This window comes from Amblyomma mixtum, chromosome 1, assembly GCF_055824585.1.
Source record: "Amblyomma mixtum isolate Tamu chromosome 1, ASM5582458v1, whole genome shotgun sequence".
In the NCBI taxonomy this organism is placed as follows: Eukaryota; Metazoa; Arthropoda; class Arachnida; order Ixodida; family Ixodidae; genus Amblyomma; species Amblyomma mixtum.
The window spans coordinates 282802420-282826623 of record NC_143012.1 but is presented as its reverse complement, the minus strand read 5'-3'; the positions used below and the strand labels follow the sequence as shown (position 1 = coordinate 282826623).

The following is a 24204-nucleotide window of genomic DNA, read 5'->3' as shown; positions in this document are numbered from 1 at the left end:
TTGAGTTTCTGATGCGCTGCAAGGTCACACGAGGTTTGCTTTTTTTTTATTATGTACATGTACTGAGTATCTCACAGGCTGATCGAAGGGGGCGCGCGATTCGCATGAATGAGTACCGGTGTAGCGCCTCACTCGTTCTAAAGCTGCGCTCCCACGTGTGCTATGTGCACAGAACTCAATGACCCCAATGCAATCAATTCTGACCCTATGACAGCGCTAAGTTCACCGAACGTCAGCTTATACTTTTTATAGCTATGGGTGTACAGGCAGGCACTAAAGACTTGAATATTTGGCAGGCAGCACGGATGTGGCTCTGAAAGGTGCTCGTATATAACGAGTAATGGCGAGCTGGACAACCGACTGACATGTAGAAAAAAGGGCGCAACGAAAGCGTTCTTAATTCTCTTTGACTACACCGCGATTCAGAAAATTCATTCAGGCCTGCAAAATGACTTGAAATTGCTCACAAAATGAAAGAAATGTAAATAGCAATGCCTCTAAATCCATTTTTCATTACTGCCCACCTTTAACACGTTCACTGTGGTGTGGGTCACGGGTGGGTCACGTGGTGCATTCACACTGTACGGCAACGAATACTGAGTCACACGATGAATCCGTTGGACAGCTCAGATTTTGCAGATAGACTGGGAAAAGAACACATGCAAAGTCGCTATTGCTAATTCTTGGCGGTTTTAAAAAGCTGGCTTCGTAGTGGCTCCCTCTGCATTGTACCCGTGCATTGTGGCTACGTACTGTAAGCGATCGCGTGATCCAATTTTACATTGGCGTCTGCTACCGCCCAGACGGCGCCAGTCGTCTCATCGGGGGGCGCACACGTCACGTCTGGCTTAGTCTGGCTCGGTGCGTTGGCCCTACAGTGCCTACAGCATCGCCTCCCTTTCCTCCTTCCTCTCTTCCCGGCGCCATCTGGATGCCGTTTTTATTTGTGATATTTTTGCGAGTGCGGCGCATGGACTCAGCAGCGTGGACGGCGGGAAAGGCGGTGTGTGGTGCGCGAGCGTAGTGAGCGTACGTGCGTGTACAGTGCGAACCTTCAAGACTGAAGTGCGCGAAGAAGAATTGAGTTGTGCGTTTACACTCTAAGAACAAAAGGAGTGCGGGGAACTCCTTTCGATGGAGTATACGCTTGTCCCATATTTCACTCCTTTATCCAGAGTCGCCGCACTCCTGCTAGGCGCACTCCCTCTGCAGGAGTAGAAACACTCCTTTATTACGAATGGCTGGGGGAAAAAAAAAGCTGCGCCGGAGGGAGGATTCGAACCGGGAAACTCTGCATTGCGAGTCGAGTGCGCTACCTTTCGCCTATGCTTGGGACGAGTGGTAACGCTTTTTAGCAGTTATATATGCTAACATTTTGAGTTCAGCGGCAGTTTCGTGCGTATATGTCGCGAGTTCTGTTCTCTAAATTGGTAGATCGCTGGCTGGTTAGAGTTGGCACAGCTCAGTAAATGCTGAAACAGTAAAGGCAACATCTGAACGCCACAACGCCACGGTAAATCTTTACTCGACAGCAATTTCCTGGTGCACAGTACGTTGACTCGCCCTTCGCGAACGAGTTAACTGGTGTCCTGATGCACTATTATTCGTATTAAAATGATGTTTAACTTCCCTAGAGCACTCGTCGATCATTCATACCGTAGTAAAGATGCCATATAAAGTGTTTAGACTAATGCTTCGCCGTCGACCGCGAAGGTTTACGGGATTCGACAGAAGTGTTTTCCTTTAACAGAAGCATCGCTCGTTTCTGCGAACCGCTTTTTCTTGGAGGTTGTTGTGCTGAAATAGATGTTGCAAAATGTGAATGGCGGTTCCGAAGGGCATAAAATATATTCACACAGCAATAAACTAATGTTTAGGATAAATTGCGACAGTTACCATGACAGTCTCTTCTTAAACGCATTCTACGGAAGTGCATGACTTCGCTGAATGGTACAGACTATTCAGAACCCCGCGGCGGTCGCATTTCGATGAATGCGAAACTCCAAAGCCTCATGCACTGCGCGATGTTAGTGCACTTCGCTTTGGGATGTCGCGATGTCAGTGCAGTTGCTTTGGGACGTAAAATCCATTGAAATCAAATCAAATATACTGTATGAATGCAACACAATAATCTCCAAAGTGTACACTGCAAGTATCGGTTATGTACAAGGTCTGGCTCTGTGGGCGGAGCACAGCGCACTTTCTTGTTTGGTTGTTTTTGCTTATCACTAGTTTGCATGAGATGCGAGTCACAGGTCACTATATATATGGCTCCGCTGCAGTACAAAAGCTAAGAAAATAAACAACCTCCAACTCCCTCAGGCCATAGAGGGAGTGCGCTCGCAGTTTTACTCTTTACCGAAGGAGTCGTTTCACTCTTTAGGCAGTTTGGGCGGAGTAAACTGCAGCTAGAGAGAGTACAGTAGCCGGTATACTCTATCATAGAGAGTATCAGTTCTTAGAGTGTAATATAGCCCTCAATACCTTGTGCGTGCGTCGAGTGTCTTACAAGCTGCCCCCTCCTCCCGTTTTTCATCTCTAACAGTACCCAGCACCCAACTGTGGGCTACGACGAACAGGAGTTAGAGCTCCGAAAATCGCTGCCGCAGTGAGACGTGTTAATTGGCGTAAAAGTGAAGTTGCCCCTCATTTGGCGATCAATTTACAAGCGGTAGTGAATGCATTAGCGAGTTGGTAAAGAATACGTGAAAAAAAAAAAAACAGCGCACATAACGACGACACAGGATGAAACAGCTAAAATTACGGATTCACCAAAAGCGACAAAAACAGAAAATGATAAGAAAGTGAGAGAGAGAGAGACAGGGGAGAGGTAAAGCAAGGAGGATAACCCGGCATTGCCTGGTTGGCTACTCTACAAGAAAGTGATGAAAGTAACGAAATCTGTTGCCGTATCTTTCAGCTAAGGTGTAAGTTAATGGTAATCGTTGCTCTGAATAAACTAGGGCACAAAAACTAATGACCGTCATTCATTTGACTTGTCGCATCATTTTATTTTTTTTTGGGTGGGGGAGCCGACCGACCGTGGGGGGAGCCGACAGGTTGAAAAGCGGCCCCTCAAGGTCTCCCAGCAGGACAGGGACTCATTCAATCACGTTAGGGGCTCCGGCCGAGAAGCCGACGCCCCACACTCCGTAGCCACCGCCTCATCGAATTGCTCAATGTTGGCACCGTACGTGCCTTGATAATGAAAACTTTGAGCAGAGAGGTTGAAAGAATGTTTATTTCGGCAGCAAGAGACAAGTAAGCAGCCCAGGGACGAAACGTGAGAAATAAGAGACAAGCGCATTGCTGACGACCAACAGAATGTGCCCGGTCCATGCTTTGCGAGTCAGTTTTTCACACGCAAATTACAACAACGATGAGATGGACAAAACAGGATTTGTGATGACGGTACTATAGGCGGCAAGACTTGAGCATGCGCAAATATACGCGGGCAACAAAGGTATGCCGCTAGTATGGGGGAGCGGCACCCATTCAGTCATCGTGGTGGCCCCGTACTCAGTTAAATCCTCAAAGAGCATGAACAGTCTTGAAGGTGTTGGTGAGCGCTATCAAAATACGGAAAAGGGACGAACACACAGGACGATGCGCTTTCTAACAACTGTTTAATCTCTGAAGAAACATGACTATATGCACATATCACATCATATCATACACAGAAGAGGGAGGAGCGCACGCGCTGACAAGATAAGGAAAAAAAGAGAAAAAAGAAAAAGAAGGGAAAAAGAAAAAAGGGGGAAAACAGGAGAAAGAACCAGTAAAAAATGATCAACACGTGCGCTTACAACAGCCGAAGATTACTATTCTTGAGGTAGGTTAATTCAGTTCCCCCTAACATCACCGAAGGCGAGCTGACGCATTGCTTATCTGGAGCAACGTGCATTGCGAAAGCTTCGATAATTTCTCGTTCCCGTCTGTTTCTAGCCCGACCTATTACCTTGGTGTTTTTTAGCAATGGTGTGCATTTACGGTGTGCGCAATGAGCTGCTAGATTCCTGGATTTTGCAAGTTGCTCACATGATATTTCGTGTTCTCTGAGCCTCTTGTTAAGGCACCTGCCCGTTTGCCCTACGTAGGTCCGTTGGCAGCTGAGCGGAATGCTGTAAGCGACGTTTTCGTCACACTTTACATAGGTGATTTCGTGCTTGATGTTGCAGGTTTCTTTTCGTGGTCTTCATTCTCGTTGACCTTTTTAATCATTCCGATGAGCTTATTGGTAGCTGGAAAAACCACCTGGACTCCGTACTTGTTAGCTGTGCTCCTTTTCTGTGGGAGATATGAATATACGGCATCACAACAGGGCGTCCCTCGTAGCTCGTTTTCTTAGTTTTGTGGGACCCAGTAGCTTCCTGTATTTCCAACTAGCCCCAGTAGTAGCTCTTTTGAGCATGAACAGAGAAGCGGAGGAGGTGGTGAGAGGGATGAGGAGAAATGATGAAGGGGCGTGTCCCGGTTTGGACGCATGACACTCTTGAAGGAACAATCGAGGGTGCTGGCTGAAGTCAGCACCCCCGTACCAGCCGAAAAGAAAATTCAAACAGTGCTAGACAACAGGACCAGAAAGCCGAATTTATTTGAAGGAAGATGTCAATATACACATACAAAAATGGGCACACGTGCGCACAGTCATAAACCAAAGGTGAGATAAAAACTGCAACAAGCCACAGCAATCGCGCCTGTTGTCTAGGGCTGTTTGAATTTTCTTGTCACTATGGAACACCAACTCGCCCAATCTGCCGTCCTTCTACAGCCGAAAAGACACTTCCGTGCGCGTGTCAGAAGTGCAGCTGCTCATCGCTGGAACCAGCTCAAGCATCGTCGTCTGGTGAAAGCGTCTGAAGCAAATGAGTGCGGAGGTTTTGGCCGTGTCTTGCCTGTCGACGCCCGCGGTAGCCGATGATGGAGCATCGCAGTCGCCACCTCCTCCCTCTAAGGGCAAACGGCCCATAGACGACGAGACCTGCCCTGGAGAACCGAGTCAGCTTTTCGCTGGAATAAGCCGTGTTGGGCAGTTAGCTTCACTGTTCGTAATTTTATTTCTTACTGAAGGTGATAACAAATATACATGCTGTGAGCATGGTTATAGTGAAGCAGGAAAAGGCAGCCGCTCAGGCGTCCGCTATACGTGCGTGTTTTCTTTTGCGTAGCCGTATTGGCTCATTTCTCTGAAGTAATCGTTCCGACTTAACAGGTCCTTTTCTAGCGCATCGTAGTCGTAGCTCTCGAACGTTCCTCCGGCTTCTTCCGGAATGACGTCAGAAGGAAGGATGTCAAGTAGCTCGCTGATTTCGTAGCCCATGAGGTGGACCTATAACGAAAAAAATCTTGCTGAATTACAGAAGCAATGCCAAAACAACAGCTTTGCAAAAAAAAAAAAGAATAAATCAAATGATGCAACTACTTTAAAGTGATAAGAGAGGACTCTGGAGGTTTCCGGGTAGGGGTACCATACCAAAATTTGTATGGATATTTATATATTTATAAAGTGGGATATTTACGAACGCTTCTCAGGTTGGGCGCTCCTCACTGCGCAATGCATTTCTCGAACTTTCATCGCCTACGAACTTGGGGCCAACCTACCAGCAGTAGTCGCCCCACTCTCCATCCAATGCCTCATCCCAATCCGGCCCTATTGTAATGCGGGGTCGATGTGTGTCTGGCGCTTTCAATGTTCTCTTTGCACAGCTCGCAGCTTTCCTTAAGCATCAAAGGCAGTTTCGGCACAGTAATGACAGCGTAGACAATCGTCGGTCAGGCGTCCACTATTGAGCGTCACCTATCGCAAAATGAATTTTTGAGGGGTTCCCCTTCTCTGCTTCGGTCGAGTGAAGAGGAAAAATAGTGGCATTTTCAGCGACCTCTGAAATTTTTTAACTATGTACCGATGCACTCATTGCATAGGATAAAGCCGTTTTTTTGTACCTACTCCCCGAGGTAATCATGGTGCGCGATGGTTGTGTTTTGCACTTACGTTTGAATAAACTCGTTGCCAGCGGCCTTGATAATTCCTCCTGTTGTGAAGCTTATTAGTGCGAAAAGCACTACTTCACTAGCAAAGCTGAAGAACCCGGGGTACGTGTGAAGCCTCAACTTTTGACCTTGACCTTTGACCCCTGACCTTGATCTTGCATGCGGTTGCCTTTGAAGCGCTGTTCCCTCATCTGCTTTTGCACGCCCTATTCGGTTTAACTGCCTTAAAGCCCTACCATTTGTTCCCTAGGCACTTGATCATTCTGTCCCTTTCTTGTATAAGGTATTCAGTACCTTTACACATGATGTTACGCTATTTGTTCCATGGCTAAATGCCTCTAGGTTTATTTCGGTTTTCCGGAAGGCATCGTCATGTCATGTACCGCACTTTTGTGCCGGTACTGTAATGCCTGCACTGCAGACTTTTCTTATTTCTCTCTGCTTGTCTTTGCTAGTTGTTATGAAGAATTTGTGAGTGTTAACAATGTAAAACAGCTATTCTCTAGATTTCACTGAGATTCGATTCCATTTTTGTTCTCTTCGCTGCCACATGCCACTGGCTCAGGCAAAGCGATGGTCCCGCATTTACGGGGATTGGCCACCCAGCAAAAGCGCCGCAAGTAGCCACAGGATACCGCCTGTTTGTGATCCTCGTCTGCCAACTTGTGTATGGTATGTTCCTTTTTTTTTGCGTTTTTTTTTTCTTCCAAGGCCTATGCTTGTAAAAGTGACAGATCTTCACCTCCATTACGTCCAGGGTAATTTCTGAGGACTTTATGTCTATATGGGCAGCAATGCTCACCGCATCATTGTAACAGACTGCCTGATCGACGTTGCATTCACCCGACTGATAAACTTCACCAAGGAGTCGACGAATCGTTTTATTTCGCGACAGGAACACAGAACGTCAAAATACTTTGCCTGGTTATCGTTCGAAATCAGACGTTCTATGTGCAGGAAGCTTCACTTACATAGGCTTGCAAAGATGAATGCCTACAAGGGGATGAGTCCCAGCCTTGAAGAGCCGGAACTAAAATGCTGATCAGACACGGCAATTATGTTTATCTTGATTCTGTCGAAAAGAGCCTCACGCGACATCCGCAGTATGTCTGGCGCTTTGCTACCGCAAGAGCCAAGCATCCCACTGCCCGCATAACAATGATTTCGAACTCTGGCTATGTTACTGACGCTTCAGATATTTGTGAGATGTTTGCATCGTACTTCTCACCTGTGTTCACAGGGAATGGTACCAACGCCCCTTCTCTGAAAAGCGACGGAACGTACTGTGCAATGCAGCCCAGAGTTTGTAAGATAAAGTGTCACTGATGCTAATCGTAATCTAACATATAAAACATCATTTGATATCGATGACATTCCTCCTTTCGTCGTTAATGACTGTTGCGATGTACTGGTGCCACTTCTGCTGGAAATGGTCAGGTCGTCTTTAGCAGGCTAACTTTTCCCGCCGCTTTCCCCGCAGCTCTCATGGTAGCAGTCGTGGTATGAGCAGCCGTGGTACCGTAAATATTTCGCTACTGGTCTCGACAACTGCAGACCTATCTCCCTTCTGTTTTCATTTGCTCATGAATTGCATGCATCCTCCTGGGCTACCAGGCGAGCTCAGAGGTTTTCATTTACGACACACTACGAAGGCAAAGAAAACGCCGACTCCTGTTACTCCGTAGGACGATTTTTTTACAGCATGCGTATAAAAACTGAGAGTGTATGCTGACGCCATCTGCACACTGTCCCCATTAAGTGTCCCAGTGACGTAGAAGAGACTTCCAATCACGCGTAGAACCATCGAAAATTTTCGCATGTGCCTTTGCGATTTGTGCTAGGCTGTCATGAAAGCCGTAGTTGTGGGTACGAGCCATTCACGAAGTGCAGGCCCCTAGCAACTTAGGCACCAGTTTCGCTGAAGCAAGCTATGGCTAGCGCCCACGAACGGTTTGAACGATTGGCGCTCAACGTCTGAACTAAAGATATGTGGAAATAGCATGGTACAGAACGCTTGTATACACTTATAGGCGTAACTGCGGCTGCCAGCTTCATCGTCCAACCTCATAACATGATCAGGTACCACCGCCCGCAAACGGAGCACGAATCGCCGATATTTGCATCGCGGTGCTTTGGCCCTTGAGCCTGAAGCTATGATGTATCGTGTGCTCGAGCATTCGTGTTAAGTTTGGGGGCGGCGGTACGTAATTTTCTTTAATGCAAATGTAACACTATTCTCTTCCAATGGTACTTTTTCTCTAAAACCCATGCATTCTATGCTATGTTTGTAAATAACAGCCTGGTAAATGGCAGGATAACAGGCGGAAATAACAGACTGAATAACAGGCTGCAATGAAACGAAGAGCAGAGTCGCTGTAATAAAAGGACGATAACAAAGTCGACTCCTTACCCTGTCTAGCAGCTTCCCACTCATGAATGGCCTGGTTATTGCAAAAAGGATATCGAACACAGCTGAATCGTTTGTGACGTAAATTGCTTTCAAACGCACAGGGTAACATTTCTGAAAAGGCAGCAAAATAAGGTAAGACAACTGGAAGCGTTTGTTATGAAGGAAGGGGAAAAAAAAGAGTAGCGAGGTTTCTGTGGTCAAAACTAATCCATTGTATTCTTTTTGTAAATTGGAGCGTTTCACCACCACCACCATCACTCCGTACTGTTTGTAGCTAAACCCTAATTAGAGAATTAGAGCTCTTAGTTCCTGCTATAATTAGCGAATCTGTCGTGATTAGCTGCTTAAGTTGATTAATTTATTATTTAAGCTATTTTATTTGTATAATTTTATGCTATGCGCTTTCTGCAATTTAATTCCTTTCAGCATTATATCGTAGATTTTTTTTTGCCCGTATGTATTTCTGTTATAGAATGTTCAATAATTCTTTTTTTTTCGTTTATCCATTATTGTATCTTTGTGTTTTCTTTATTGTACATAGTGCCATTTCAGTAGGGGGTACAGACCCCGTCAAGCCAAATCCGTTTGGCTTTTTGTCTGCACTCCCGTCATCTGTACATGTATAGATACAAATAAACTTGAATTAATTATGAGAAGAACCTTTCTTGATTTTCAAATTTACGACTTGCATGCGAGAACATAGTAAGTTGTTAGCAAAACACTTTCTTTAACGCGGCCAGTTTAACTTTTCTTTGGAGAAAGCTAAAGCTAGTTAAAATTACATCAATTCTCTTCGTTAATTTGTGGATTGTGACGGAATTTATTCTAAATAGCCCGCTGATGGGCAGGTAAGTCGTTCATCATCACATAAGTAACTACTCACAGACAAACAAGGACATGAAGGGTGCACAACAAGCGCAGTAGTGTACCCTTCACGTCCTTGTCTGCGTGTGTGCAGTCCCCTGTGTGAGCATTAAATTTAGGTTCGTTTGTGAATGAACAGAAAAAAAATGAACAATGTAATGTTTTGCCTGTCGTCAAGAAGGCTTCTCATTAACTGATGTAGAATAGAAATTTGGGTTAGCTTTTCATTAATTAAGAACAGGCGCAGCAGCGTAACGAACAAAGACTTCAAAGAGAAAGATACCACACGCTTAGTCAGCGCGTGTGTGGCTCTTAGAAGAGACAGCAAGAGGAAGCATTTGTTGCGCTATAAAAGCTCTTAGAAGAGTGAAAGCTTTGCCTCTTCTAAGAGATTTTATAATCGACAATACGTCAACAAGTTAGCTAAACTATGACAACACAGACAAGAAAGTCTCGCAAAACGCAGTCAACTAAGTGTTTGACCAACTATAGTCATCAGCTTACGTCACTTGGAACTTTTCTCGTACCATCGCTAAAGTCTTTACTCCTTTCAGTTAGCTTTTTTTGTAACTTTTCACAGTAGCAGATGTTAGAGACGTGAAGCCATACTTCAAAGAGAAAGATACCACACGCTTAGTCAGCGCGTGTGTGGCTCTTAGAAGAGACAGCAAGAGGAAGCATTTGTTGCGCTATAAAAGCTCTTAGAAGAGGGAAAGCTTTGCCTCTTCTAAGAGATTTTATAATCCACAATACGTCAACAAGTTAGCTAAACTATGACAACACAGACAAGAAAGTCTCGCAAAACGCAGTCAACTAAGTGTTTGACCAACTATAGTCATCAGCTTACGTCACTTGGAACTTTTCTCGTACCATCGCTAAAGTCTTTTCTCCTTTCAGTTAGCTTTTTTTGTAACTTTTCACAGTAGCAGATGTTAGAGACGTGAAGCCATACGGGCTAGGTCTGCGAACGTAGGCTCGGCTGCGTTGTGCAAGCTTCTAAGAATTTTCAAAGGTTACAGATACGGACGACGTTATGACGTCTCACCTCTGTAATGTGCACAATTTTCTTCATGACAAACGGCGTCAGGTGCATCAAATGTTCTAAACCGATGCCTTTGTAGTCCAGCACAATCACTATTCCCTGTTTCTGGACATCTTCGTCCAATAGGAGCCATTCAAGGAGAATTAGGGAAGCTTTGATGAATTCGCTTATTGAACAGATAGAAGAATTCCAAGGCCCTGCAAAAACGAAGAGAACATAGCGGCTGTTGAACAGCGAAAGATATAACCCGAGAGTTAGGCCAACAAAAATTCGCTGAGAGATATATCCTAAGTAATCTGCTATTCGCTGATGACATTGCATTGCTAAGTCACTCAGGACATGAACTGCAAAACATGATCAATCAGTTAGACAGGCAGAGCAGAACGATGAGCCTAAAAATTAACATGCAGAAAACCGAAGTAATGTTCAACAGTCTAGCACGGGAACCGCAGTTTGCAATTGGTAGCGAGGTGCTGGGGGGCCAGAAGGGAATATGTCTACTCAGGGCAGGTAGTGACCGCTGATCCGGATCATGAAAGGGAAGTAACTTGAAGAATAATAATGGGGCGGAGTGCATATATGGCAGGTTCTCTGAGATCATGAATGCCAGTTTACCAATATCCCTCAAGAGAAAAGTGCGCAAAAGCTGTATCTTACCGGTACTCAACTACGGGGAAGAAACGCGGAGGCTAACGAAGAGGGTTCAGCTTAAGTTAAGGACAACGCAGCGAGTTATGGAAAGAATAATGATAGATGTAACGTTGAAAGATCGGAAGTGGGAGCAGTGGGTGAGAGAACAAACGCAGGTTAATGGCATTCTAGGAGAAATCAAGAGGAAGAAATGGGCTTGGGCAGGGCGTGTAATGCGAAGGCAAGATAACCGCTGGTCCTTAAGGGTAACGGAGTGGATTCCAAGAGAAGGCAAGCGTAGCAGCGGGTGGCAGAAAGTTAGGTGGGCGGATGAGATTAAGAAGTTTGTGGGGATACGATGGCCGCAATTGGCAAAGGACAGGGTTAATTGGAGATACATGGGAAAGGCCTCTGCCCTGCAGTGGGCGAGCGAGGCTGCTGCTGCTGCTGCTGCTGCTGATATAGTGAATGAAAAGGGAATGATTATGCCAGAATCTGGTTCGTATCCTTTTACTGGCTGCGGTTCAAAATGTAAGCAACTTTTTGCCGGAGCAGGGCCTCGTAATACCGCAAAACATGAATCGATCGCGCTAGAATTCAGTTTTCTTTGTGTAATGCACTCAGCGCACCCGAAGTACCTATATCTCCCTTTTTGCCTTAACTAGTCAGAATGGGTTAGATGGCCGATACTTTTTAGCAGAAGTGCGTGATAGCGCCTTAATGCACTTTCCGTGCACTGCTTGTACCTTGGTCGCTTTAAATAAATTCCCGCCATACCTTTCCCCTGCTCACGTGTACGTAAGGACGTGGCGCAGGGCACCGCGTTGAAGCGCCAAATCGATTGCTTACCCTTCTTGTTATTCTACGTAACTGAGACTTATCCTTCCTGTCCTGCTATGGATGAGGAAATCTTTACCACCAGTGAGGAGACAGCGTACCCATCTTGAGAGGCAAAGCATGCCGGCAGCAACAAGAAAATGAGCATAGGGATAGCTAGTAAGTTATCTTACTCAAAATTACTGTCTTCGATTATCTTTCGTTACTTTGTTGAATCTGCGCAAAGCGCGAGTTGCTTTGAACGTTTGTAATGTCCGCTGTGGTAGCCAGAATTCCAGGACAAGCATAAAAATGGCAAGGAAAGAAAATGACACAATTACGAAAAGCACGCAAAGGTACGTCTGGAAGAATGAAGATGGAAGTTGCAGTACCGCGGGACGGTGTAGATGGAAGTTGATGACAACAATGCTCTGAAATGGACAGCGTGAGAGTGCGGTGCAGTATAAATTGAGGCGTGCTCGGCTGCGGCGATAGCCAAGAGGTCTCGCGCAGTGGCCTTTAAAGTTGACCTGTTCGCGCCGTCGCGGGTTCGACTACTAGTTGAACCCGCGGCGGCCCAGATCAGCGAACAGATATCACGAACGCCGTGGTCTGGGCAAGAGAAAGTGGACCCAATGGCTTTGGACTCATGTAGCGAAATTTCCTGTTTCGCAAATACTATATACCAGCGATTGGCTCCTGTGTCGATTCGTTCTGCATGATGAGCACCACTAGGGCCAAAAGAATAGCACGATTATATTCAAATTATATGACATAAAGAAATGCTCTCCAACTCCGACCGGAAAGTTCACCAGGAGCTGACCGAAAGGGCAAGAGCGGCTGCGAGGTCCAATGAACTCGGGAAATAGGGAGACCCACCGCCAATATTAGTTCCAATTAAAATGCTTTCATCATTATCCTCGGTCGTCTTTCACGGGCGCAGTACACGCAGCTAATGATAAAAACGAAGACGAGGGTGGCAATCAAGAGGAAGAAAATAAAGCGCACACCTGACCTGAAAAGTATGACGCCTCGACCGCATGAGTCTCGGTGTCCGGATACAGCTGCCAGCTTGTTCTTGCGACAGACGGCATCGTACAACATATGGGACGGCAAAAAGCAGTTGAAAATGTCCGGGTTATCCTTCTTCACTTTAAAGTACTTCCGGATGGTTACGGCGGTGGCGTCAACGTTGTACTTCCGAGCTCGTAAGAACTTCAGCAGGAACTTGTCGTCCTTTGGGCAACTGTACGAGCCCTCGTCTTGTGAGAAAAAAGCAAAAACATAATTAACCGAGAACGGAGTCATTCTGATAGAGACCCGATACGATTACCTTGCTTACATACAATTCGCTCCAGTGCCGTAAGCTGTATTCGGAGCAGCCGGATAATTAGGAAGTGAATGGATATGCTCCGAAAGCAAGGAAATGTAATATATACAACCTAAAGATGCATCATTTCTGATGTGTCATCTGTTAACTTGATAGACGCCTCACAGAATTCCTAAAGCTTATGCCTGGTGGAAGCTATGTCCGCTAAAAATCATCAATTACAAAGTAAATGCCTGTGCATGGTTCTAGAAAAGAAATAAGGACGTGTGCAGCTTAACACCTGGGCTTATACTTTTTCAATGGCAAATAAACGGGTATTGTTCTGAAAATGTGGAGGATGCACGATGATGGAAGCAGAAACAAACGAAAAAGTGGCTGGTAATTTGGATTTTACGTGAACCTACTATGGCTGCCATGTTGACAATGACGTAATGCGGAAGCACTGAAACTGTCTAAGGAGCGTCGAGGATTTTCCACATGAAGGAGATGTATTCACCATGGAACCATTTAGCAAATCTAATCCACGGCTAAAACACTTGCAGACAAACGTAGAGAGGTCGGCCCACACTAAAGCCATGAAAAAAGCCAAAAGTAAATGAAAGCTCCATGCAAAGAATACCATATATTGTGAACGCCGTGTTCTGTGCAAGAGGGAGAGGACCTGGTGGCTTTAGACTTATGTAGTGTACTCTTTCGCAAACACCATACCAACAGCTAGCTTCTGTGGCGATTCGGTTTGGTTTCGTTTGGTTTATGGGGTTTAACGTCCCAAACATGATCAGCACTGTTAGGGCCAGGAGAATAGCACAATTATATTAAAATTATATGCCATAAGTTTTCTTTTTTCACTCTTTGCTATTGGCTCTTTGATGGTGTGTGGGCGTTGGGTTCCTTGATCGAATGACTAAGAGTAAAAAAGTCAAGACTGAATGGAATCAGAATAAAGTCGTATTATACAAATACATGTCCTGGTAACTTAATGCAGCCTTATAAAGTAAACCTGGCTCTTTTAGCTCTGCATTTTTGTGAGCAATCTACATTACAAAGCAATATCCACGTTAGGGGACCCTTTTTTGTGTCGAATCTTTGTTAAGCCCGTCTGGAATGTTTCATGCTAAGAGAGAAGATAAGAGGACTTCGCGGAGAGGGGCAGGGGTGTGGTATATCGTCCCATGCATAAAGCTGGCTTCCTCCAACTTCCGAATTCTCCTAAATTCAGAAATTTCATTCAAACTGCCGACACTCCACTATGCTAATCAAGTCCACCTATCGCCTGATGTGTCAAGGTGACTCATGGCATCCGCTTGAATGTTATGTGGATCTTGAGCATGGCCGAAAATCCAGTGTATGCGCATAGGACATGGGTACTTTGCGCACAGCCGATGAATTGATTGTGTAATCTGGAATGTGCGTCGAACAGCCTTAAGCTGTTTAAGAGCCACCCCGCCACCCCGCCGCCTTCCCCTCTTCCCCCAGATCCGTTCCCGTCGCAAGCCTCCGATTCACAAGCTCTGCGCCAGCGAACACGCGCTCTCATTCCTCCGTACCCTCTCTCCCGTAGTGTTACTCGGCAGGAGGAGGTATCAGTGCGCCGGATTCGGGCAGGGGCGGCTTTGACCCCATCTGTCCGTCATCGGTAGCGTGATAAAGATCTTCCAGCAACTGACAGGTGCCCTCACTACGGCGCTGCACCGGACATTTATGATGTGCGGCACCTGTTGTGGACTTGCCCAGCGACGGCCCCTATTAGAAAACGGCTCCTCAGGGAGGTGGGCCTGCGGTGGAACCGCAAAGGAGACTACATGAAGTGCACTATGAACACTCAGTTCATCAGCAGCCTCTGCGACTGCCTCGGCGAAACTGGACTCAACTCCTTCTTTTAACTTTCTATCTCCTACATTCCACTCCCCCTTTCTCAACTTATGCTTCATGGCAGACTTCTGGAATAAAAAAAAAGTCCACCTATCAAGCATACACAGAACTTAAAGCTGCTACTGTATTTTAAAATTGAGATACGATATCTATATCCCCGCAAAAGGAAAAAAAAAAAATGAAGGCATTATGATCAGACTCATGTCGCAAAACTTCTTATTTAAGCTAGAAAGAGCGTTTGAAGAGGGCAAGAATTTTTTTCAGAGTTTTGAGAGTATTTCCGTACTACTGCTTCATTGCGTGTAGGAAAAAGGTAATACAGATGAAAGTAATTGAAACACTATCTAGAAGCTGGAAATATATTAAAATCTAAATACAAACCGGACATGAGACTTCTGAGTTTCTGTAAACATTCCTCTATCAGTTCTGGCGTCTCCTCAATTTCATTGTCGCCTTTGTTGTCCATGCTTTGGGCAGACTTCTTTTCAGGCTGCGAAAGGCGAACCAGCTAGAAAAAAAAAAGAATAAACGTAAGCACAGAGTAGCTTTGCAACGATGGCGGAGAAGCAGAACATTTGCATCGCGTGCAAGAGACCCGTGGTTCGAAGCCCGGTGCCGCGGCAGTTCTCCACGGGATAAAAAATGGTGTTGAGAAAATACATTAACCAGACACGGGATGGAGCCTGCCAACCGTGGACAGAGCCGACTACGCACCCTGTCACCCGAACATGATGGGTCACTTCTTAAAGCAAATCGTACGAACGGTGCACAGGAGAAAAGAAACAGATTGTACAATTGAAGTTTTATTTCAGGTGTCGATTGAATACTTATTAAGTTGCAATAAGATAAGAAAAATGGCGAAAGTTAAACGAAAAGGCATATCTAGGCAAACTGATATTCGGTCATCGGTATGACGCGCGCACGGCAAAATATGGGAGCTCTTTTGGAAGGAACAGAGCAGAATGAACCAGGAAACAAACTCAAGTTAACGACATCGTAGTGAAAACCAAGCCGAAGAAATGGGCAAGGGCAGGACATGCAATGCGATGGTTGTTAACTAACGGACGGGCTTCCAAATGAAGTCAAGCGCAGCAAAGCGGGGCAGAAAGTTTGGTGGGCTGATGAGATTAATAATTTTGCGGTGATAAAGCGGCCACAACTGGCACAGGCCAGGGGTCATTAGAGAGATATGAGAGGGACATCCGTCTTAAGATGGTTTGGTTTATGGGGTTTAACGTCCCAAAGCGACATCAGGCCATGAGGGGCGCCGTAGTGAAGGACTCTGGAAATTTCGACCACCTGGGGTTCTTTAACGTGCACTGACATCGCACAGTACAAGGGCTTCCAGCACTTCGCTTCCATCGAAATTCGACCGCCGCGGCCGGGATCGGGCATCCGTCTTAAGGGGGCATGGTCAGACTGATAATGATGATAATCACGACTGGAACAATGTAAGAAACCGTTAGGGCTAGAGGACAGTATGACAAAAACCGGCGGAAAAAATTAGCCATCTGATGAGAATGAGGAAAAGGAAACGCAGAGACTGACGCGATAAGAGAAAGAGATAGAAAACTTTTGATTAGAATCGATTAATTCGCGGGAGCCGGGTGGTCGGGGCCCTTTGTCCAGGGCTCCGCAGGCGGCAGCGGACTTGCGGACTAGCTGGATGATGACGCTACAAACGCCGAGGGCATACCTCAAAAATAAGATCAAGGATAAAATAAAATGAAAAGAACCAGTATCCGCAAGTCTCTTTACTCTGCTTCTTTCTTCGGCTTGTCGACGTCGCTACTCTGGAGGACACCAGGGAAGAAGCAATGACGTCATCTACCCACTTAAGAACTCGCAGCTGGTCCAAAGAGTGAAGCAAGAGAGCTGTGCACCTCTGCGCTATCGGTACGCGGGTCTGGTTGCGAATGAGGGCCCGTTTTTCCTGGTTGGTCTGTGTTGCGACGGGCAGCCTTGAGCAGCAGCGTTTCCTGTTCATCGGGTTGGTTTAATATATCGGGCAAGCCATTACATATGCATCTCGTTATTATGGACGCTTTGGTTCCGAGCACAACTGTCCATAAACTGAGTCGTCTGCATGGCGTAATAATAATTTCTTACATCGTGGTCGTCTGTAAAAACGAATCGTGGATAGAAGAGGAAAATATACTCGGAAGAAATAGTTAGTGATTAAAATCAGTTTATGTGAATAGCCGTTTGCGGTGGCGTGGAAGTGACGGTTTCGGAGCCCCCAAAGCATTATCATGGCCGCGATTATGTTTAAGAATGAAGTGCAGTGCGAAACTTTTAACGGTGCAGGAGATTTGGCAGGATGATATGTCTTCTACTAGAACTGTTTGTATCCCACAGACCACTAGTAGATGTCTAGAAGAAGACTATTGCCCCGACAGCGAGTTTCTGCATTAAAGAAGCGTTTACGAATTGAAAAAGTTTGTTCCCAGACAAATTGTCCGTTATTCGAATTGTTAGTATTAAGGAGGCACGTATTGAAGAAGTGCGAAAGTATTGCTTTCTTTTTTTCCCCCGCGGTTTTGCCTGCTTGTGTAACTGCATTTTCTTTTGTAAAAAAACTTCCAATTCGAACGCGGTCGAGCTTTGTTTTTCACACTTACGCGCGCGCACACACACACACACACACACACACACACACACACACACACACACACACACACACACACACACACACACACACACACACACACACACACACACACACACACACACACACACACACACACACACACACACACACACACACACCCACACCCCCCCCCCACACACACACACACACACACACACACTCTCTCTCTCTCTCTCTCTCTCTCTGTTGCGTGTACAAACAGGAACCTCAACACCTCCTAGCAGGTGCATCGAAGGCATGTGCGATCTGTTTAGTTGAGTGCTTGAAGCGTAATTTCACATGTGAAGCCACGGTCGCACCTGTGTGGCACGTATAGAGCGGAAGTCTACTATCTGTGCACGTTAGCGTCGGGTTTATTATCGCGCATGTGAAGTCAGCGCAGAAAGCAAATAAAAGCAGGAAATACCTCTACACTCCCGATGGTCCTGAATGCGACTGAGGGAGTTTTGTTGTCGTTCTTCTTTTGAATGCTGCTTTCCGTCCTAAACAATTTGCTATTTCTTTCCTTTATATAAAGCGCCTGAAAGATGAGATTTTGGCAGGGTAATTGTTTTCTTTTTTTTTCAACGCGGCTGCTTCGTACAACTGTCGTTAAGCCTTGCCAGACACACAGACCGACACCTACTGCATTTCATCGTGGCTTTGCGGGGCTGAGGTCAGTGACATTCTCGGCTGCAGCGCCCACAGACCGGTTCGCCGTACGCTCGAGCGCGATTCTGCTTTGTTTTTTGTCCTGTTTTCTGTTGTTGCAGTCGAACAGGACCGAATAAACCTTTCCAGATCGCAGGTGTGCCGGTCACTTGCTCTTCATAAAAAAATGACGTTGCAGGGCAGACGAGAGAAGCGACTAGCTAAGCCCGAGTATTTCGTTCGGCCTTCTTCTAAAAATAAAATCGGCGAGAGCACTGAAATGCTAGTCGTTAATGTTTTAGGTCGTAACTTTGAAACCACGTCAGGCCGCCCGTACTGTTTCACCCCCTTCCTCCCCATCCTCTCCTTTCATTCAGCCGCCGTCGCTATGTGGCTATCATTTCTATAGGTCTTATAACAATGCCTGGCTGCCGCCTCCCTAGCAGCACAGGTAGTTGACCCAGTATTGGAAATGTTTTGGTTTGGTTTGGTTTATGGGGTTTAACGTCCCAAAGCGACTAAGGCTATGAGAGACGCCGTAGTGGAGGGCTCCGGAAATTTCGACCACCTGGGGTTCTTTAACGTGCACTGACATCGCACGGTACACGGGCCTCTAGAATTTCTCCTCCAAAGAAATTCTAGCCGCCGCGGCCGGGATCGAAATGTATTGGCAAATGTCGGTTCTACAAAGGACCAAAATGAGACTATCCATTTTCAATATTGGATCGATTACCTGCGCTGCTCGGGATTAGTTTATTTCGAAGGCGCTCACATGCTATACCCACGTGACGAGGCGAACGGAGGTACGAATTTGTTTGGATAAAATTGAAGACGTCGCAATTTCTGTCGCTGGTGTCCCTCCGCGAAACACAACTCTCAAGTGAAGAACAATACGAGTCAAAGGAGCGACAGGTCTAGAACAATATAAGTCAAAGAAGAATAGTACTTTCTGCAAAATGTCTGCCGACACCAGAGAGTCCCAGGTATACAGTGCCATGCAGTCTACAACAAAGGTCACAACCAAACAAAAGTAAACAACAGGCATACTTGGAAAGGGAAGAAAGAAATAAAGAACGCATACAGCGGCATGAATTCTCAGCGAAAAGAATCAGCAAAAATACTGTTATAAAATATTGTTTTCCACTCGTAAAATGTTGCCAGTGCTCTAAGTGACGTTCTTTGCGCTCTTAAGCCACTCCTGAGTGTAAGCAGTTGTTCTAATGCAAACACCATGTTTCTCTAAGCACGTGTGCGTCGACATGACACATAATCTGTGGAGCTCATGGGGAGAGTAGCACGCAGGTGAATGTTCCACACAGCATGCATATTTACTTTTGTCTTACATATATTAAGATCATTCTTCATAGGACCATTTCTATCTACATATATTAAAATATATTAAGATACCTGAGACTTATAATGACCGGACTCTAGCAGTGAGCAAAAACGCTCAACATAATACTCAGTACGACATAGCTACACCACAACGCACGATAGAATGCACGACGAAGCACATCGGTAATATTGTCACGGAAGTAGATAACATGCAGTGAAAAAAAACAAGAAACAAAACATGCGCCTATTTTATGCAGCTGAAGGCTAAGAGACTGAGCATGACACAAAAACGACAATAAGACAGTATAGAAGGAAGACAGATGTGGAACGTCCAGGACAAGGCAAAAGTTATAGCTGAGGTATTACATTAGATTGCGTGTTGTATTTGGTAAGAATACTCGCTGGCCTGGAGAAAAGTTTTTAGAGCAATAACTGCCTGTTTTGGTAAGCATTGATCAGTAATGGACTAATTTTTTTTATTTATTTCATACTGCAGATTATATTGCAGGTACAAGCAGAACAAATACGAATTAGCTATTACAGATACGAGGAAAACAAGTAAAATAAAAATAAAAACTAAAAATAAAAAGGCACACAGGATGACTATGCGCTGACATTCATCGTGTCGGAGAATTCCGCTCGCTGATGGTACGCGGGAAAAAGGAAAATTTAAATGTGTCAGTTCTAGCAAAGTGCGGGGTAAGTGAACCGGGATGAAGGTGACGTGTGATGCGTGTAGCTAAAAACGACAAATAGGATACAGGATCAAGCGCCAATTTGTTATTTATGAGAGGAAAGAAATTCTCGTCGAATATTTTTTCTTCTTGCCTCAAGAGGTTGGATACGGTTAGATTTCATTAGCTCAGGCGGAGAATCAAAGGGTGAAAATTTAGAATAAATAAACCTTACGGCTTTTCTTTGAATTCTTTCAATTTTCTTAATATTGGCATTAGTATAAGGATCACACACCACGCATGCATATTAGAGCTTAGGCCTGATTAGTGAGTTAAACGCGAGAAGTTTAACCTGAGCGGGGACTTTGGAAAGTTTATTTCTTAAAAAACAGTTTGCGAAAGGCGGACGAACCGATATTTTCCACATGTGAATTCCAGGACAGACTGTTACACCTAGGTATTTAAAACTGGACCCAGACACCAGGGCCGGATTAAGAAAAATGGAGCCCTGGGCTAATGCGCATGTAGGCCCCCTCTCCCTTTCCCTCCACTGACCCCCCTGCCCCCTCCTTCACTACTGGAATTTATCCCATTTTTCACTGTAATTCCACCCAATTAAACAAAAAGAACGCAGTGTGATTATTGAGATTCATGCAACAGTAACGCATTAGCATCAGTTTTACAGCGCACAAAAGTGACAAAACACAACAAGGCTCTAGAGACGCGCTACACATGGCCGTCTGTGGTCGAGCACCTAACGCCAAGGAAGAGCCACGTGGGCCGACCGATAGCTTGCGGGTCTGCAAAGCAGCGCGCGCCGCCTCTTCTCCTCTTCCAATGACGCTGTACACGAGCCAACAGACGGACTTCGTTCGTAGCATTGTTCTAATGCTAACACACTAAAGAAAGGAGGCTGAGCTAGCTTCCTACAGTTGAGCTGGGTACTCCGTCAGCGACTAGGAAATAGAAACACTCGTTAATTAGTGCCCCGAGAGAGCATTATTAAAAGTTATTGAAATTAATTTGATGAACGTTTACTGCTGCCCCCGTGGGCACATCTGAATAGCAGAACTTAAATACTGGTTCAGTGGTTATCATGATGATATGAGTGAAAACAGCGCGAAAGAAGAAGCCCGAAGGCGAAACGAAGAAGGGACAGGAGAGAGCGCTGAACTGGCAACTGAATTTTTATTGAGCGAAACTCCTACAATATCATGCTCGGCGCCGAGCCGCGTTTTGATGGAGGCGAAATGCAAAAAGGTGCCCGTGTGCTGTGCGATTTCAGAGCACGTTAAAGATCCGCAGATGGTCGAAATTATTCCCGAGCCCTCCATAACAGCTGCTCTTTCTCTCCTTTCATTCACACCTTCCTCCCTCCCCTCAACACACGGTTGAGGTGTCCACCTAGAAGTGAGCTAGGCAGTTACTGTGTCGTTCATTTCCTCAAAAACTCAAATTCGCCTGGCTCTACAGAACCAATCCCGAGAAAAAAGGAACGGCTGCGGCGGTCGCATTTCACTGGAGGCGAAATGCTAGGAGGCCCGTGCACTATGCGATATATCAGTGCACATTAAAGAACCCGAGGTGGTCGAAATTATCCGGAGCCTTCCACTGTGGCGTCCCGCATAGCCGGACTTGATTTCGGACGTCAAAGCCTATAAACCTAAACATAAAGCAATAAACGAGTGTTTCGCTGTCCTAGTGGCCGCCGGAGCACAAAGTGAAACTGTGGGACTTCCGAGAAGCGAGCACAGCCTGATTTGTTTTCCAGTTTGGTAAAGCTAAAGAAGAAAACTCGGTGTTAAATAAAACAATTTGCACGACAAAATGTCATATCTGTGCGAAATTCGAACTCTAACAATCGACTCGTGTAGCTGAGAGCAGCATTCTACTGCGAGCGTTTATTTTCCCAACAGTCTGTATATGACTCTCGCACAAGTAGACGCTGCTTCAAATTCCGCTGCGCATTTGGGTTTCGTTTTTGCCTACCCTGCTCTAATCGTACTTGTGACGATAAAGAGTTGCATTTCCTTACATTTGTATGCGATGCAGAGGGAGCAAAGCAAATATTTTTTACATCTAGCATCGCACTGCATATTAGCGAGGCCGGAGTCCCGTCTAGCCGCTCTGTAAAAACGGATGTTATGCCGACGCCAGGACTCTCAAACACACTACACCTTCAACACTGCACTTTCAGACGCCACTGGATGGGGGGATTGACAGAAAACCACAAAAACCCTTCGGCAATCCACCAGTAAACGCATATATCGCTTCATAACAAAGGGGGGCCCCCTCGGGGTGGCGGTGGATTCCTGTTTTTGCAGCTCGACAAGCTCTCAACTGATTAGGCTAAACGTTGTTACATAAGGTGGGGGCCCATCTCGTCGTTCTGGTTTTCTCGCTTCATATACGTGTCGCTCAATGTTCCATTACCCGCGGTTCCATTTACTAAGCAAGTTAGAATAAATGGGCCCCTTCTGCAGCCCCCTAGACCCCCCCCTTAATCCAGCGCTGCCAGACACGGTCCAGAGCATGCTCACCCAGAGCATGACATCAAACCCACGACCTCCACAACTGCCTGGAGGTCAGAAAAAACCCACCTGTCGGAGTTCTCCAGTTGTCCAGTATATTCTAGTTGTTGTATTTGCCTCATGGAATAAATACTACGAGGCCGATGGTCGGCCCTTTACACAAAGACTGGTAATACGAGTCTTGCTCACGACTTACTTTCTTGATGTTGGACCACATGTTCCGCTTCCGCGCAATCCAGGGCAGAACACTGTTGGACGAAAGGAAGAAAAAGCAAACAAATGGCCACCTGAAGCAAGAGAGAGAGAGAGAAAAAAAAAAACTGTAGATGGTCGATAAATGCTGTCCTGAATTTCAAGCAATCTGCGACTCTGACCAACCGCAATGGATCATGCTTCCTAAAGTCATGCTCAATACGAGATCGCAAGCTCGATACCAATAATGCCATGAGTGCAATTCAGTCTCTTCGTAAGGTTTGGCAATGAAGAAAACTTTTCTTTGCCATGCGCGCGCATTTCTCGAATTACGCTTTTGCGTTCCCAAGCCGATATGTTACTGGGCAGAAGCAATTTATATATGAAATTGATTTCCCTCAACTCATCGAATTTATATAGTAGAGCATCCATTACACTAAAAAACACCCTTATTTGTGGGGTAATGCTGTTGCCCCCTGGCTTTTGACATCTGAACATCTTCCCGACTTCACCTGCGACACTGCTACATGTGCCAAGTCTAGCTTCATTAATTGTTTCAACTTTTTCTTCCATACATTCTAATTTCACTTCTCTTTTGTCTTCCCAGTGCAGGATGTGTTATTACTTATATGTGTGTTTAGCGAACATGACAAAAAATGCCCATTTCTTTGGACTCTATCTCCGGGGTCTTACAAAGAATGAACGGAGGTCTAGCGCCATTGTGATCTTAAGCCATGTTTTCGATAAAATAAAAACGCACAGAACGCCCATGCAGCAAGGTTTTCAAAAACATTACAGGACTCCAGGCGATCGGTGTTATCGCTCATCCTTTAATTATCTATGGCGTCTTTCGTAACACGCGACGGGACATAGGCGACCAGAAACCTATTATTATTATTACGGATATTCTGAGCCCTTAAGAAAACCAGCAAGAATAAACTCACCCCTTATGGTCACTGCGTTGCTCTCTCAACGGAACCGTACCGAATAAAGCGCAAATAAACGCTGCCGTGGAACGGCCTAGCTTTAGGCAATCTGCCAGCGCTCGTCTACGTAAGCATTGGAGGATAAGAAAAGGAGGGAGCGGGAGGGCCTCTATACGCACGCAGTAGAGGATGTTAACCTTCAGAAGATAGCGTTCCACGACGCGCCGATATGCAAGCTTCCCTTCGCGCGTGTTTATGAGTGCGCATACGTGGAAGACATTGCTCAATGCTGATACGGGGCTTCTGGCGTT

The 24204-nt window shown here is 45.7% G+C and overlaps 2 protein-coding genes across 3 annotated transcripts in view; both read right to left on the bottom strand.

Moving 5' to 3' along the window:
* The window catches only part of LOC149371914 (alpha-tocopherol transfer protein-like), a 34812-nt gene extending 33235 nt beyond the window's left edge, over positions 1–1577 (bottom strand). For both annotated transcript variants that reach the window (XM_089566223.1, XM_089566224.1), the window contains exon 1: positions 525–1577. The gene's annotated coding sequence lies outside the window, so the exon portion shown is untranslated. The remainder of the gene's footprint in view (positions 1–524) is intronic.
* A 2030-nt stretch (positions 1578–3607) lies between these two features.
* LOC149371913 (alpha-tocopherol transfer protein-like) lies at positions 3608–24026 on the bottom strand. The gene is made up of 7 exons (XM_089566222.1): positions 23912–24026; positions 22972–23062; positions 15337–15463; positions 12764–13015; positions 10311–10504; positions 8402–8512; positions 3608–5329 (listed from the first exon to the last, which is right to left on the bottom strand). Exons 2-7 carry the CDS (start codon positions 22990–22992, stop codon positions 5141–5143), a joined length of 894 nt encoding a protein of 297 aa, XP_089422348.1. The 5' UTR covers positions 22993–23062; positions 23912–24026; the 3' UTR covers positions 3608–5140.
* Positions 24027–24204: the final 178 nt, after the last annotated feature.

What these genes read in the sequence shown, in the direction of transcription:
- LOC149371913 (XM_089566222.1), bottom strand. Translation starts at nt 22,992, where the DNA reads ATGTGGTCCAACATCAAGAAA. An exon ending in TGTGGTCCAACATCAAGAAA is followed by an intron (nt 15,464 to 22,971) that starts GTAAGTCGTGAG and finishes TTTTTTTTCTAG; the next exon opens with CTGGTTCGCCTTTCGCAGCC. An exon ending in GTGGGAAGCTGCTAGACAGG is followed by an intron (nt 5,330 to 8,401) that starts GTAAGGAGTCGA and finishes TTTTCGTTATAG; the next exon opens with GTCCACCTCATGGGCTACGA.